At 31.6% G+C, this 16,400-nt stretch overlaps 3 protein-coding genes and 1 long non-coding RNA gene across 6 annotated transcripts in view; 1 reads left to right on the top strand and 3 right to left on the bottom strand.

Moving 5' to 3' along the window:
* Positions 1-509: 509 nt before the first annotated feature.
* Positions 510-2,183, bottom strand: LOC111709488 (uncharacterized). Of its 2 annotated transcripts, XR_002766873.1 has the most exons (3): positions 1,759-2,183; positions 1,565-1,700; positions 510-1,423 (listed from the first exon to the last, which is right to left on the bottom strand). It is a non-coding gene; the product is annotated as an uncharacterized LOC111709488 (long non-coding RNA). The 2 variants fall into 2 exon arrangements; XR_002766872.1 differs by having other exon boundaries at positions 510-1,700.
* Positions 2,184-2,365: 182 nt separating this feature from the next.
* Positions 2,366-9,397, bottom strand: LOC111709487 (RNA-binding protein squid). 2 transcript variants are annotated; one of them, XM_023483157.1, is made up of 8 exons: positions 8,837-9,397; positions 8,308-8,505; positions 7,441-7,519; positions 6,916-7,018; positions 6,302-6,361; positions 5,606-5,722; positions 3,302-3,392; positions 2,366-2,860 (listed from the first exon to the last, which is right to left on the bottom strand). In XM_023483157.1, exons 1-8 carry the CDS (start codon positions 8,907-8,909, stop codon positions 2,688-2,690), a joined length of 894 nt encoding a protein of 297 aa, XP_023338925.1. In that variant the 5' UTR covers positions 8,910-9,397; the 3' UTR covers positions 2,366-2,687. The 2 variants fall into 2 exon arrangements, with proteins under 2 accessions (XP_023338925.1, XP_023338926.1); XM_023483158.1 differs by having other exon boundaries at positions 8,855-9,397.
* Positions 5,871-16,400, top strand: part of LOC111709485 (uncharacterized) — a 24,927-nt gene continuing 14,397 nt past the window's right edge. The window contains exon 1 of the mRNA XM_023483154.1: positions 5,871-5,881. The gene's annotated coding sequence lies outside the window, so the exon portion shown is untranslated. The remainder of the gene's footprint in view (positions 5,882-16,400) is intronic.
* The window catches only part of LOC111709486 (homeobox protein extradenticle), a 10,354-nt gene continuing 3,388 nt past the window's right edge, over positions 9,435-16,400 (bottom strand). The window contains exons 5-14 of the mRNA XM_023483155.1: positions 15,745-15,820; positions 14,852-14,926; positions 13,621-13,682; positions 13,354-13,387; positions 12,366-12,466; positions 11,374-11,485; positions 11,117-11,155; positions 10,828-10,881; positions 10,557-10,626; positions 9,435-9,579 (exon numbers count right to left, since the gene is read on the bottom strand). Coding sequence (XP_023338923.1) covers positions 9,521-9,579; positions 10,557-10,626; positions 10,828-10,881; positions 11,117-11,155; positions 11,374-11,485; positions 12,366-12,466; positions 13,354-13,387; positions 13,621-13,682; positions 14,852-14,926; positions 15,745-15,820 — 682 coding nt within the window. The 3' untranslated portion in view covers positions 9,435-9,520. The remainder of the gene's footprint in view (positions 9,580-10,556; positions 10,627-10,827; positions 10,882-11,116; positions 11,156-11,373; positions 11,486-12,365; positions 12,467-13,353; positions 13,388-13,620; positions 13,683-14,851; positions 14,927-15,744; positions 15,821-16,400) is intronic.

Here is a 16,400-nt window from a genome sequence, read left to right as displayed (position 1 = left end):
AAAAGTGATTTCTAGGACAGACCCCAGTGATGTTATGCGTCAAAACGATGGATCAATTACAGAAAATTAGCCGTAAACTCAAATAAATTAAATTATTCTTGTTTGTTTACATTTCAAGAAACTTGCGCCTTGCCGCGTGCATAACCAGAGTTCGCTGCAGGGACGAGTTCTTTGCAGGCATGACAGGTCTATTTTAAAAAAATCAGCGTTTAAAATCTTAATTTAGGAAAAAAAACAAAAAAATAGAATAAATCTAGGAAAATATAAAACAAATCTAAGATTAGAGAAAATTTTATTTTGAAAAGATTAACATATATTCATTTTTATAAATAATGATGTTTTTACTTAAATAGATTTTGATTCAAATATATAATTTTGTTCTTATAATTTAAAATTTGTGAAGTCTAGGGATTTTAAATCCAACGTAAACTTCTATAATATATGAGTCAACAACAAATATTCTAACTTGTGCGAATTGGCAAAGGGGGCAGGATGAAGATTGGGTCAAATTAAAATTCAAGTTTTATTTCGCACACGTTTTTTATGATTTTAGTTTTTCTTGGCAATATGTACTGGGTACTTTGAGACTAAGGACTAAGTACAGGGCACATTGTACCCAGTAAAATGTTTTGACAACAATCTGACAATTTAAACTACAATAAGATATATAAACAGAGTAGTATTTGAAATTCTACTTTTTCAAAAAAACAATATTTATCCAAAAATAAAATATTTTTACACAAATGATAAATATAATAATATCTGCATTTTACGTGAATAAATATTTCAAGCACTTTCTTGTGTATGTTATTACGCTGTGTGTCATTTTATCAAATTGTTAAAAGTAGAATCTTAAATCTCTCATATAACAGGATAAATACCGAAAACAACACAGGGTGTCCCAACAAACAAATGAAATAAATGCCAACTTTAGCAAAAGCAACATTTATCGCGTTCAACCAAAAATTGAAGTATTGCCGTTGTAACAATTGAAACCGAATACACCTAGTCATGAGATATGAGGAATGTCATCTTCTGTGTACGTGTTTATATTTTTTTTTCCGGAATTCACATAACCATTAAGATATACAGGAAAGCTCACGTATACAAGCTTAGCTTTATTCTACTATTCAGACCATTAAGTCGTCTATAAAATCCCATGTTTAATGGAACACCCTGCATCAGTGCACAAACACGTAAACATGATATGATTTGGAACTTTCTTTAATTTTACAATCTTAAATGAAATTTTATTAAAATTGAATTAGCCGAGTATTTTAAAGTGAATCTTTACAACTGTCTGGTCTGAATGTACCAACCGACAAAATTTACTTTTCAAAAATTAGTTACCATTTCTTTTAAGATGTTTTATGATTTATAAATTTAGTTTTTCGTGTGATTTTAGTTGTAGATGGGTTCTCCACTTCAGGAAAAAAGAAATTATTGTGACAAAACTTGAACTGAAAAAATTATCGAATCCAAAAATAAAACAGAAAAATAAACGATTAAAAAATATTTTTTTTTACAATTTATGAATTTTAAATCACAAATTTTGTCACAGCACGAGGATCACAAAATAGGAAAACAATTTAAAGGGACTGTCATCGTAATTAAAGGTGACCATTCATTTCCTGAGTAACATCAACAATTCACAAAGGTACCTTTAACCTCAACCTTGGAAACACAAAGGTACCTTTAACCTTGGAAACACAAAGGTACCTTTAACCTCAACCTTGGAAACACAAAGGTACCTTTAACCTCAACCTTGGAAACACAAAGGTACCTTTAACCTCAACCTTGGATACACAAAGGTACCTTTAAACTCAACCTTGGATACACAAAGGTACCTTTAACCTCAACCTTGGAAACACAAAGGTACCTTTAACCTCAACCTTGGATACACACAGGTACCTTTAAACTCAACCTTGGAAACACACAGGTACCTTTAACCTCAACCTTAAAAGATTTGTTCATCATGACCGCCATCGATATATAATTAAGGGTATCATTGCGAACTATTAATGACATATTTTAATCAAAGGGTCACTTAACAAGTTTACATGGACTGTCCCTTAAATTTTTTTTTTGACAAATGAGCTACTTTAACAAAATAATGCCTCTATGACAATTAAACTGAATTTCTTTGAAGAATTAAACGATTTTTTTTTCAGAGTATAGTATTTTTTAACCTTCTTGCTGAATATTTCAAATTTATTTACATATTTTTAATTTCTTTATAAACTAATAAGTAAATTTCTTAATTTCTTAAAAATTTTGGGATATAATATAGTTCTGGTAATTTTTTTTATTTTGATGTAAGTTTTATATACTGTAATTTTCTTAGTACATTGTAAATTTCATAAAATATTGTAAATTTCTTAATATCCTGTAAATTTCTGATAATATTGTAAATTTTTTAACATATTATAAATTTCATATTTAGCTAATTCTTAACGAACAATTATTCAGATTAAGAAGTAGAGTTATAAACGGTCCCCTTGGATTCGTAATTAACCATTTTACAAACAAAGGTGGACGCCGATTTATCTGAATTATAATGTTAGGAGGTTAAAATACAGGACTGTTAATTTCTCTTATGGGCACCGATCTACTTCATATTGTGAACTCTCTTATTAGATTAGACCTAATATCCTAGATCAGTTGACTCATAATAATTGGAGTTGTATCTAGTAAGGAGTGATTTTAGCGGATTTATCCTTGGTTGCCTTACCGCCTCCGTACCAACTCTGGAAATCACCGTAACCGTAGTATTGATCCATTCCGCCGTAATAATCGGCACTGCCGTAACCGGATCCTTTGGGACGGGGAGTGGCTCGTTTTACGTCAACCTCTACCTCTCCTAGAAGTATATTCTTTAAACCAAAGACCAGGAGTTAGATAGATGATTTAAGAATAATACAGGGTGAGTCATACTATATACTTATTACTTACTACTTAGCTAAAAAAAATGGTGTATATAGGTTCAAGGGCGTATACAGAAATAAATCTAGGGGGGGGGGATGGGGGCAAAATTTGAAGGGTAAATTCAAAATATTTCGCTTCTTGGATACTTTTAAATAACAATACAGTCCAATTACCTTACAAGTACTACTTTATCTCTTCTTTAAACAAATTGGCAGAAAAAAACAGCAAATAAATTTATTTTCATACTCTTAACTCTTCAGTCTCAGATTTGAAAAGTGTGATAGCTCTGAGTTCTAGGGGTTTACAGGTCTAGGTGGGGGCACTACCCCCCTTCCCCCCTGTATTCGCCCTTGAATAGGTTTAGTTAAAATACTACCTATTTTCTGTTTTGGTGTTTTCAAGACGACCTTCATTACTTCTTCACGTTCAAATGTAACAAAACAGAAGTTTTTCCTCTGGTTCTTTTCCTAAACAATAAATAAAGCCTAACCTTTAAAATAACACATGTCTATATATAATACAGTGGTGATAAGCAAACTGTGGAATATTTGTCATCTTCGAATTGTCTAGAATATAATATAAGAAATGTCGTCTTTTATCTATGATAATAAATATACGAACTTACAAAGAGATTGGACAAAAAATGCTTCTCAGGATGTCAACGAACCATTTTATATTTATACATAGGATTAACAAAGACATTTTATTTCAAAATTCAACATAGTAATGGTACCGACCATTAGGTATCTGAGTGTACAGAAGGGTCGATGGTTTAATTCATTGGAACTTAAACGGAAGGGAGCTCAAGTATGAAATCTCGGATTGATAAATCGACATTTGAGTGATTTGACAGTGATTATTATTATCATTATTATACTAACAATGATATATTCTAGACTTATTTAAATGGAGATTAAAATAATAAAATGATTTAAACTAAAAATTACATAACTTCCCTTTTATGTAATTTAAATTACAGTTATTATACATTTTGTTGTTTTCATAAATTGAAGATTTAAAAAAGATTAAAAATGCTTTTCTAAAAAGAAAAAAGTGCAAATACATCGGTTAAAAAACTAAAATCGCTAGAAAATAATAAATGGAATATAGGTCGAGACAAAATGTTGAAATTTATGGTGTAAAAAGTACATTCAGACTTTCTTGTTAAGTTCATCTATTCTGCATTTGGTAAACTTCAAACCACATCTGCAAAGATCCGTGAATAGCAGTCATCACTGTAAACCAAGCTTAAACCACAACAAAATGCAGAAACCTTGTTTTTTCTTTTAACTGATAGAAATACAAAGGAAGGTTAATCAAGACCAAATCAACCATAAACCCCCCTCCCCCCATCACTATTTGTGCGAATTAATTTAATTCCTCTTGTATATTCCGTGGTGATAACTAACATGAATGGATTAAGCATTTATCTCTCAGTCAAATTTCAAATTTGAAAAAATGGATATCGAATATCGATGGATACCGTTTCACACTTTGACTTTGACTTTAGAGCTGAAAACTTTTATATTGGATGGATATTGGATATCGATATCTAAATCTCTGTATCCACTGTGGCCACTTTTAATTTTCTGCTTAATCCCCTCTTCTAGATATCCCTGCTGGATTCCGACCAATAAGAATTTTCTCAATAATTGCTTGCAAAATTCCAAAATTTCTCGGCTTCAGATTGGCTGTTCAGTTTCTAAAATTAGCACTCTGATTGATTACATTTTACACTTTCCTGGATATTTATGTAAGATTAAATTTATCTGCAGATTACTAAAAAGAAAAGATCAACCATTGATCTAGATATCTACAATTCTAAGGTTTTCTGCAAAGATCAGATTTAACATCCCCTCTCCCAATACTTTTCAAATTGAAGATAAGAAATGTGTCCTTGGAATTAGAAAACCTTGTGTCATAATTTCATCAGAATTGAAAAATGTGACATCCAGAGGGCAGAAAATTTTTAGAGATCGTGGCCGATATTTATTCCCTAATCAGTAATACTTTCTTAAAAACAACAATAAAATTTTTTTTCTAAATAATTTTTTTCTCTTAATTTCACAGAGGAATGTCCACATGGGGGAGGGGGGCCAGGCCTTTTGACTTTGTTTATAGAGATTTCTCTCTGATTTTTTGCATGCAGTCCTAAATTGTGATCTAGTCTTTCAGACATTTAAAAATTTTTTTTTTGTGATAGGTATATGTGAGGGGAAAAAGAATTAATCCTTTAACAAAAACACTTTATAGAAGTATTAGTCAACATAGGCGGAATTGTGATCTTTCTTTTAAATAGAAATGCAGCTGTTAATTTTCCAATTTCTAACTATTAAAATACGACGGTGGTTTTATTTTCTTTCATGTAAAAATGTTACTTACTAGTTACTATCTTTGGAACATATAAGTTTATTTACTACCTTTTATTGAGGCATTTTAGAGAGTAATAACAAATCTAGGATATAGTTTATTTGATATTTATTTAATCAACAAATATTATTATCCAGGATAGATCTGCACGAGTTGAAAGATGAAGACGGACTGGTTCCTGGATTACCGGTTTTTCCTCATAATTCTTGAGCATTCTTAACTCTCATTTAGAATTGAATTATTGCTGCTACAGGATCATGAAATGCGTGAAAACATTTTTGTCAAAATTGTCTAAAATCCAAACTGTTACCTTATCGAACGGCATCTCACACTCTGTGACCGGACCGAACTGTGTAAAAAATGTCCTGATAGTTTCCTCTTCTAAATCAGGTGGCAAACCACCGACAAATATCTTACCAGGCTTAGCCTAAACATTATCTATATGAATACAGTATTAATCTCTTTTTGGGTTTCTGTTTGTTTAGTTGTCCGTTTAGAACTAATGAACACATTACATGATTTGTCTACAGTTTTGATTGGAGAACTTAAACTCGTTTAACAATTCATAAGTAAAGTTGATTGACTTGTATATAAAAAGTTTAGTTTTCCGGCAAAGCTGGTTTTCCAAGCTAGTCTTCTATATAATAAAACTCTTCGTTAATATTTATATAAGAATATGTTAGCTAATATGCTTTTTCATCCACGGGCTGCACTGGGAATTTCAGCAAAAATAAGAATTTCAGACCTAGCGCGGGTAAACGATGGAAATAACTATAATAAACCTGGGTTACAGCTAGATTTATCTAAATGTATTCTTTAAAGAACATCCAAACCCACCCCATCCCCCTGCAACAAACAAGGTGTTTATTAAAGTTAATTTTATACTTATGCTAATGCTAGAGATAACGAAGTCGGATTTGAAGCGCTATCATAGAAAAATAAATAACGAGTTTACGTGGAAATTTTAGTAGTAAATAATGAAAATGTAAAATTTCCAAATTATCACCTTGGCTTTTTTTACGTCTATTTTCTTACTACTGAGGGCATGTTCTCTACCGTCAATAACCTAGATATTCTCAAATACAAATATCTAAAGAGATGAACAGCTAAAAAAAGTTGTTTACATTTACAGGGCAAGCTGATGAAGACTAATGTCAGTCAATCAATGCCGCAATTCATTTTGAAATTGTATAAATATAGTCTTAACCAAAGATATCATTCATAGGAGGACGCCAGGAGGAGTGGAGGTCACAAATAACATTAAAACAATGACGCCCACATGGGTGTTTAAGATCAAGAAATATAGAGGGGCCAGGGGGGAAATCATTCAGTTGCTCCGGAGAAAAAATTACAAAGTAGCAAGTTTATTCTTATATTTACTTATTATCACTCTGTTAAGGAATACTCCTAAATTTTTTTTTGAGTTAACTCGCATGACCCCAAGGAAGGTTCGAACGTCAAAACTGAAAACTTTTGGCTGGAAAAAATGTTGACGTACATTTTTTTAAAAGCACCAATTTAAAAGGAAAAAATTGTGAAATATTGAAAATTTAAGAAACGGGGTGCGAAGTGCCCGAACAGTCTAGTATTAAAATAAATTCAAAATTGTGTATTTAATTCCTTTTCGATTGAGGTTGAATGTTTAAAGACGAGGAAAGCAAAGCATCTACTCCGACCTGTTACAGGATCTACCTTCAGGTTCACAGACTCTATCTCACCAAATCTGAAAATTTATAAGATCATTAAAAAAATTTAAAAAAATATTATGCCTATATGTGCCAATGTTGTTTTTAACCTAAATATTGGTTTCATAATTTGTCGGGTTAACGAAGCTATTATTACTAAAAGAAACTGGTGATGCAAGTTCAAGTGAACCCTCCATTCAAAGAGGGCCAATGCCCGATTCACAACGGTACTCTTTAAAGCTTTATCTGATAAATAATGTGAAAGATTGTTATTTTCCAGCTTGAAAAGTGTGTAATCCTATAAACTTTTTCTTAATTTATAAAAATCAAAAATTAAAGAAAAGAAATAAAGAATAAGAAAAGAAAAATTTATATTTGGAATAAAAAAATAATGCAAATATTCTGTAAAAGCGCTTGCGATGTTATCGGTATTTTATGAAAATAATGTAAATTATCGTACTGTGCGAAGTATTCTTGAATCTGAGGCTCCTTGGTCTCCCAGCTCAAACCTCCGATAAATATTTTTCTCTCATCTCCATCTACGAAAGTGATATTTGTTATACATAAAAATTTATTCTTTTAAAAAAAGATATTGTTTACTGTTTATGCCCAATTCTTTAAATCCTCAGACAAGCCCATTTACGTAAAAGTTTGTTAATTAGATCGACCCCCACCACAAGGTATCCCTATACATTACAATATACATACATTTCATTACATATTTTTATTCAACTACAAAGCATGAGATATTAAAAATAAGCAATAACAATTTACAATGCAGTTTGGACCCGCCTAACCAGGGTTGGTTACATGTGAATGGTTTTTAATCTTCATGACCGAAAGAACATCAAATTTTCTTAACCATTCTTTAAAAAGTGAATATTTGCAAATAAGTTTTTTTCCTTATCATGAGCTGAGTTCGTAGTTCGTTTCCCTTTTGTCCCTTTGATGGCCCATTTTCTTACTTGCTTGTTTATTTTGTTTTGGTAGTAAACATTTTTTAATATCGATTTTGATGGTTATTAAATCGTTAGAACTGAAGAGGGTCAACCCGGACCGAAATATATTTTCAATAAATGTGGATTGTGAAACTAACATCTACTTTTTTTACTCTTCAGAGGTTTGGTCCATCACCATCACCGAATTTAAATGATTCTGCAGCATTAGGGGTAATAGACATCAACTGGCAAGTTTGACACGTCTTTTGAAACTTTTCACCCAAAAATTTCATTAAATGTTTGTTTTTTTAATTCAGATAATTAAAATTGTAATCAATAGGGGTCTCCAATCAGCAGGTTTTTGTTGATAAAAAATCCTTTTATCTTACTGTTATCAAGAGGAGCATCAGAAGCAGAACTGGAGGCTGTAGAAGTCATCTGAGGACTAGTAGAACTGGTTGAAATGGAGGCCGAGCTGGAGGGAAAGTTGGAGGCAGGAACGGCGGGAAGGTTGGAGGGAATAATGGAGGGAAAACAAGAAGGGACAAAGGATGGAAGATTGACTAAATGAAGTTCCGGAGTTGCAACTAAAATATTATTATTTTTTAAAAAGTAATTTTTCTCTCAAATCTATAAAAAGACGAGAAAATGCCTCTGGTATAAACAAAATATTTCTCGAAATAGCAACTAAGCGCGGTTGAACCAAATTGGTAAGTCTTTTCATTTTGGGTAAGTTCAGTAAAAATTAAAAAGGATAAACCATAGCAATTAGAACAAATGTGTTATTGGAAGTTTTGGAGTATTAAACGGTAAATTCTTTTTGTTAGGCCGATGATCTTTGGTAAAGAATTAAAGACAATCGTTTTATTTATTTATTTAGTTATAAATTAAATATTTTCGTTTTTATTTAAAGATGACCTTTTAAAGGTCGTATACCGTTCGGCATGATATAGTCTGTGGTGAAATGAAACATTGTCCCTGAAAAATGCATAAAATTATTAATGTATTTCAACACTCTCTCAATCGGACATTTTGAAGACTTGTGTACAAGATTGTGTACTGTGAGCACTGATAAGAACAATGTACTGTACAATGTACATGTAACCAAGTTCACCTAGCTGGTCTTAAACCCTAGCGTCGGAAATTTAAACTACACCAAAGGAGGACTATGGGCGTAAGTACCGACAAAGTTCACTTGGCAGGAAAAGATACGAAATTACAATCCAAACACAATAATGAAGTTAAAGCGGACAGTTCTTACAATAATACTATGAAAAATACAATTACACATTACAATATTAAATACTATTACTCAACTACATGTACTGCAAAACTTCAAAATCATTTTCATTCACACAAACAATTAAGGATTTAGTAAAATAGCTAACTCAAGTTTTTGCTAATAACAAAAACATTTAATCGAAATTATTTCAATATTTATCTTAATAAAAAAAAATCAAAATTATACTAACTATTCATGCCCCCCCCCCCCCCCCCCCCCCCCCGATTTTGAGACGCATCAATTTAAGAAACCATGGTTAAACAATTAAAACATCAAAATGTTAAAAATTCCTTTACACAGAAATCCACTCCCCCGCTGAACTAATAATCCCCGGAATACTGGCTTCCACCCCACTGAGAGTGCGGGGACATCATGGGACCTGGAAAATAGAAACAATTTTTATTTTGTTCAAGGTTCATTAGAGTAACAAGCGAAGAGGGATACAAATTTTTTTTGGGTGCATAAGTTATATGGGTGATTTGGCCCAATATGAACATAATTTAAAAAAATTTATGTTGATCAGAGCATTGCATCAGGTAGAAGTAGTTTGTGGTTTTAAGGTAAAACCTTGATTTTTGTGTCACATAGTGTCGAATTGCCCCCATATCATTAACAAAAATCGAGAATTGAGATAAAGCCAATTTATTTTGCATTTCAATACTAAGGGTTAACAATTAACATCCCCTATTGAACCTATGCACCTTTTGGTTCTCTGACTTTCACTTGTTCATGTTTACAGTAAAGTTAAATAATCTTCAACTTGTGTTTTTTATATATTTTTCAGTTTAGTAAATAGTCATCATATTTATAAAAACCCCTCCATTTTAAACGGTAAGATGATCATATTGTGATTACAGCTTGATTTTAGTTTTTGCGTTGTATGAAATGTTTTAAACATTAAAAATTATGCTGTTCTCTCTCTACTTATTTTTTACAAATAACGGTTTATTCACACACAAAGATATACAATATACATACATATTATAACAAATATAAATGGTGTGTAGTTAATTTTTGGTTGTTTAAATATAGGAATATTAAAAGTATTGATATAAAATGTTCATTGTGTGTCCAAATATTCATTCTTATAATAGTATTTAATTTCCTAAACCTGCTATTTCAAAGAAATCTAGTCAGCTTATAAATGATCAAAACATTTTCATGAATATCCATACTAATTACACTTAAATATATTGATTTAGGAAAAGTATAATTTAGTGAGAATAAAAATATAAGCAATTATTTAGAGTCAGCTCTTAAATAATCAAACGCATTCTTACTGCACATAAGACTTTTCCGGCCTTATAAGGGTGTTAAGCTGTAAATCCATTCTCGATTTTTCATGATATGTATTACCTGGTGAGCCTCCAGGAGTTAGGGAGGCGGCGGCGGCCTTAGCGGCGTACATGTTGGCCTCCTCCTGGGCCTAAACAAACATATATTTCAGGGGTATATATTTTGAAGAATTACAGAAAAAGCACGTAATTTTCGAAGATGCGTGGAGGGGGCTTCCCCAATCCCCATCATCCCAGCAATACTCTATATCCTTCTTGAGTGCATTTATCAGAGGGTTGGTAAAAAAACTCTATCTTATCATCTGATGTGAAAATAACTATAAAATAATTACCTTGACAATGTTCTTCTTGTAGCGAATTCTTTTGTTCCCAAACCAGTTACTGATCTAATAGAACAGGAATTAACAAACATTTTAACCATTTTTCAACTTATTTTTAAAATTCAATCCAATTCAAAATCCACTCTAAAATCCAATCCAATCCAAAATCAAATTAAAAATCCAATCTAACATTCAATCCAATCACTCTATCACTCAATCCCTCAATCAATAAATTAATTATTCCCTAAAAAAGTTAATTATTAATCATATCTGTGACGATAGAAAAATAAATTATCTGCACCTGTGAAATAGATATCCCACATTTTCTAGCTAACTCTTCCTAAATCATGAGTTTGTTAAAAAATGTTTCGTGCAAAACCAAATATTTCATAAAAAGTATTCTTGTTTGTGCCATTATTGATTTCCTTTTTAAAAATCATTTGAAGTTTTTTTATTTGTAATTTTATTAATATAATCTCTTTGAAGGGGGATGGTGCTAGGTGAGGTCATTTTCAGGAAAATATAAACCCACTCTAAATATTACTGAATTGATTTAACCTTAGCCTCCTCACTAGGATAGGGATTAGCGAGGTGAGAGTAAAAATATTCGTTCAAAACTTCAGTTGATTTCTTCGTGAAGTTTCGGCGCTTACGTCGCTGATCAAGGAATCTAAAAAAATTTAAATATTATTAAATGTATCAAACGCAACTTAATTTTCCAAGACGCTTCATTTGACATCGATATTTGTAATGGTTATTTTCAGGACCCCTGGCGGATTATATGAGAAAATTTTAAAAATAATAAATGTGTAAATGGACTTCCCATGATTTGATTTCGGGAGAAAAAAAAGAGCTCAAATTGTAGTAATTGAACAGTCCCAAACGCTCTCCAATGCATAATAATGTCTAACTTTGAGCAAAAATCTATATTTTGTTTCAGAAATTTCAGAAGTTAGTTTTCAGAGAATCAATGTTAGAATGTTAAAACGGAACAGTCATTTAAAATAGCGCATAAGGTACAGGCCACAGAGCGCCCCAATAAACATGGGAACTAAATGATGACTTCTGTATCGTCTTTTTTCCATGCTAGATTATCTCTTATTCATAATTTTTTTAAATCACAGTTCAAACATTTAACACCAAAAACAACTAGTCTAGGGATTTACAAAATGTGGTCTACCATTTTTTACCTTCAAAATTGACGGAGATATTAGGAAATTTTTCCTGGTGGTTCCAGTTTATTAAAATCAACAAATTGTTCAAATGTTTAATGTCTCCGTCAATTTTAAAGATACAAAGAAGGTAGACCACATTTTGGAAAGCTCATAAGACTTTTAATCTCTTTTTGATGCACTTCGTAGCATTCATCAATTATCGGAAATCAACGACGATATTTAAGTCGTCTCTCAATTCCCATCTTTATTGGGACTTTAATCTCTTTTTGATGCACTTCGTAGCATTCATCAATTATCGGAAATCAACGACGATATTTAAGTCGTCTCTCAATTCCCATCTTTATTGGGACACTATGTATAAGACAAATGTCCAACCTAGAGCGCAGAATCATGATTGCCTCGCAGGTTGACTGCTTTAGTTGAACCTGGATGGATTGGAACTTCCTCTGGATAATGTTCACCATCCTCTCTATCTCCTAAACAATCTTGTATCAAAGGAGTGTTCAGTGTTCACCATTCTCTCTATCTCCTAAACAATCTTGTATTAAAGGAGTGTTCAGTGTTCAGTGTTCACCATTCTCTCTATCTCCTGAAAGTGAACAAAATTGTATTAAAGGGAGGGCTCAGTGTTCACCATTCTCTCTATCTCCTGAACGTGAACAAAATTGTATTAAAGGGAGGGTTCAGTGTTCACAATTCTCTCTATCTCCTAAACAATCTTGTATTAAAAGGAGTGTTCAGTGTTCACCATTCTCTCAATCTCCTGAACGTGAACAAACTTAGATTAAAGGGAGGGTTCAGTGTTCGCCATTCTCTCTATCTCCTGAACAATCTTGTATTAAAGGGAGGGTTCAGTGTTCACCATTCTCTCTATCTCCTGAACAATCTTTTATTAAAGGGAGGGTTCAGTGTTCACCATTCTCTCTATCTCCTGAACGTGAACAAACTTGTATTAAAGGGAGGGTTCAGTGTTCACCTTTCTCTCTATCTCCTGAATGTGAACAAACTTATATTAAAGGGAGGGTTCAGTGTTCACCATTCTCTCTATCTCCTGAACGTGAAAAAACTTGTATAAAAGGGAGTGTTCACCTTCCTCTCTTAAAGAGAAAATACGCGTAAAAATCCAAAAAATAATTCGTCTCAATATTCCGGAGCAGGGTGGAAGGATTAGTAAAGTAAAAATAAATTTTTATTTTTAACGCACACTCCCTTAAAAAGTGTCCAATGTCCACACAATAAAGCTATTTATTAAATCCGACCCAACATATAAAATTCTCATGTTTTCGTTTAGATTAAAGAAATTTTATTAAACTTTATTTTCAGAGCTAAGACAGTCAAAACTCATAACAATATTCTAGCATACCTTTGGTGTGATAGGTCTGGTCCTTGATTGTTCTCTGGATCAAATTAAACACTCAACGTTATTATTCAATCAATCAATCAATCAATTAATTAAAAATCGGAATACCTACAAACAGATAATCAATTATGAATCAATGTATCAATCAACGGTGCAATACAAAAATTAGTTTTCCAATTGATCAATTATCTAACCAATACATAAACTAAGTATTAAATAAATAAATCAATCCATCAATCGTCTAAGCAATACAATTTTGAGTATTTATCCCTGAGAAGATTCATAACATGAGTAGTGAACTCCTGACAGGAAACATCATACTTCTCCAGTTCCTATAAATTATTAATGTCTTGTATCAACATATATTTATTAGGCTTGTCTAGTCTTGAATTGTATCCATTAAACTACTCCAGTTCCTAACAATTATTATAAATTTGTCAACATGTATTTATTAGGCTTGTCTGGTTTTGTTATGTATCCATTAAACTTCTCCAGTTCCTATAAAATTATTAATTTTATGTATCAACATATATAACTAAGGCTTGTCTAGTCTTGTATTGCATCCATTAAACTTCTCCAATTCCTATCAATTATTAATGTTATATATCAACATATATAACTAAGGCTTATCTAGTCTTGTATAGTATCCATTAAACTTCTCCAGTTCCTATCAATTATTATTAATTTGTCAACATATATTTTTTAGGCTTGTCTAGTCTTGTGATGTATCCATTAAACTTCTCCAGTTCCTATCAATTATTAATGTCTTGTATCAACATATATTTTTTAGGCTTGTCTAGTCTTGTGATGTTTACATTAAACTTCTCCAGTTACTATAAAGTATTAACAATTTGTAACAACATATATTTCTTAGGCTTTTCTGGTCTTCTAATGTATACAATTAACGGCTAAACCAACCAAAGTGGAAAAATTAAAATACTGTATTACTATTAAAATAATATTGTACAAGTTTGTAATTATCTTTCATCAAAACCTTTTAAAAATTTTAAAACATAAAGTGTGAAAAAAATAAAGCAAAGGAAAAATTTTCAATTTTGTTTCTTTTAGAAAATCCAACATGCATGGGGGAAATTTTATTGCATAATAAACTAAGCATAAATGGCAACTTGAATAGAACCATTTAAGAACCAAAATTGCCTATTGATATTTTATGTCATCTGCGGTTTTACATAAAAGAGACCGATTTGCTCAGCCCTTGAAATTTTAAGATACAAACACATGAGCAAACAGAGAAGAAAAAAAACTTAATTTACAATATATATTATATAAAGATAGATTTGTTATTATTATTATTAGATACAATTACGCCAAATCTCTGATTTTGTATTCGGAAATATATTTTAAAAAGGAAAATCTCCTCTTTGTTACTCAGATAGAGGTTTCACCCAGACCCCGCAGGTACAAAAAATATGTATTAAATCACTTAACCAATCTAGACATCTAACAAAACTATGCGCTCTTAAAGCATCCAATAAGTCACCTGATGATATATATTTCTAATCTGTCCAAGCTGCGCCTTGTAATCTGAATGCTCAATACTTGTCTCATTGCTTACCTAAACAGATAAAACGTGTCAACAATTGCTTCAAATAATCAAGCTGATCAAATCAAATTGTTAAAAATTTGAGTATAATTTGTTCAGAATTTGTCAAATTTAGTCCCAAGGGTTGTCCAGATCGAGAGTAAATACGATCATTCAAGCTTCTTAGCCTCTTTAATATCAAAAAGATTCTGTGATTTCAAACAACTAGGAGTTTAGGACGCTTCGCGCTCATCTAAAATTTTTAATTGTGAACATGTTCTCTGTGTTTTAACAAATACAAAAAAATTTGCGGATTTCATCAACAATTAAATGAAAATCAAAGTTTAAAATTTTTATCGTTCATAAACCTTCCCTGGGGCCACGGGAGGTCCCACAAAAAATTAGGGCCCGATCGGTTCAGCCGTTTACTGGATACAAACAAACAAACAGGCAAGCAAAGTATATATAGATGACAATTTGATTTACAGCATTTTACATTTATTTGATTTCGAGTTGTTGTTAATGAGGTGTTTATTATGCCAAACTTTTGATCAATCACAATTTTAAAATATTGACCGGGGAGGATGTTCTCTAATGCTTTAAATTATTGGCAACAACAATTTTTCCGCTAATTTGTCTGTTGGGACTTAAATTACCAAACAGAGATCAGGAAGGATATTTTAGTTCTGTATTTGATAACATTAGTATTTGTGTATTGACACTAAGAGCAAACATTTAGTTCTTTTTGTTTTAGTTCATATTCTGTAACATAGATCAGTATCCATGTATTCACATATTTTTACGGATCCGGATCCAATAGACAAAATATCTCGGAACCGGAAATATATTACCGGAGGTGGAGCAGCAATAGCACTTCCTGTTTTATCAGGTCCAGCCACTCCTTCAGCAATCAACATGTTATCCAACCTTGACATAATAATGATAATAATAATAATAATAAAATTCACTGTCAGTCCATTAATCTGATATTTCAGACTTGACCTCCCTTTCAGTTAAGAGCTGGGTGTAAATTCAGGGTTGGGAGACAAGCCTATGGCGGTCTGCCATTGACCTTTCTGTAAACTCTCAGACACCTAATGATCCTTTCGGTAACATTAGTAATGATAAAAAGATAATAATAATGATAAATGTATTGTGTACTCTCAAAAAACTAGAACCAATTAAATTGAAATTTTTATCCCCACAAATTCAATGAAAAACCAGAGGACGTAGCCCTGCCAAAGGGTTAATAATCATTATGTAAAATTTAAATTAATCATTATTTTTTTCTGAGAGTAGATTAATGAGCTTCTTTTAAGATTTTGTTTCAAAAAGGGCCTGCATATAAGTTTTTAGATTGGCAGGATTCGATGAAAATTGTTGCACACTGAAAACAGCGTTTAATAAAGGAACGTATCGATCGGAATTCAATTTTATTTTTATTGGTTTTAATTTTTCGGAGATAAAATTATATTTATTTCTTAACAAAAAGCTGGTTTTAATATGG

Source organism: Eurytemora carolleeae, unplaced genomic scaffold (assembly GCF_000591075.1).
Source record: "Eurytemora carolleeae unplaced genomic scaffold, Eaff_2.0 scaffold698, whole genome shotgun sequence".
In the NCBI taxonomy this organism is placed as follows: Eukaryota; Metazoa; Arthropoda; class Copepoda; order Calanoida; family Temoridae; genus Eurytemora; species Eurytemora carolleeae.
Note: the sequence above shows the minus strand (reverse complement) of the source record. Positions and strands in the feature narration are given on the sequence as shown.

Bases quoted from the DNA above. Each gene is read 5' to 3' on its own strand.
- LOC111709487 (XM_023483157.1), bottom strand. From the start codon at position 8,909: ATGCATTTTTCAGGGACAATGTTTCATTTCACCACAGACTATATCATG. The intron at 8,506-8,836 runs GTCATCTTTAAA...ATAATATTTTAG, and splicing joins CGGTATACGACCTTTAAAAG to TTGCAACTCCGGAACTTCAT. The intron at 6,362-6,915 runs GAATTAAATACA...GAGAATATCTAG, and splicing joins ATTCAACCTCAATCGAAAAG to GTTATTGACGGTAGAGAACA.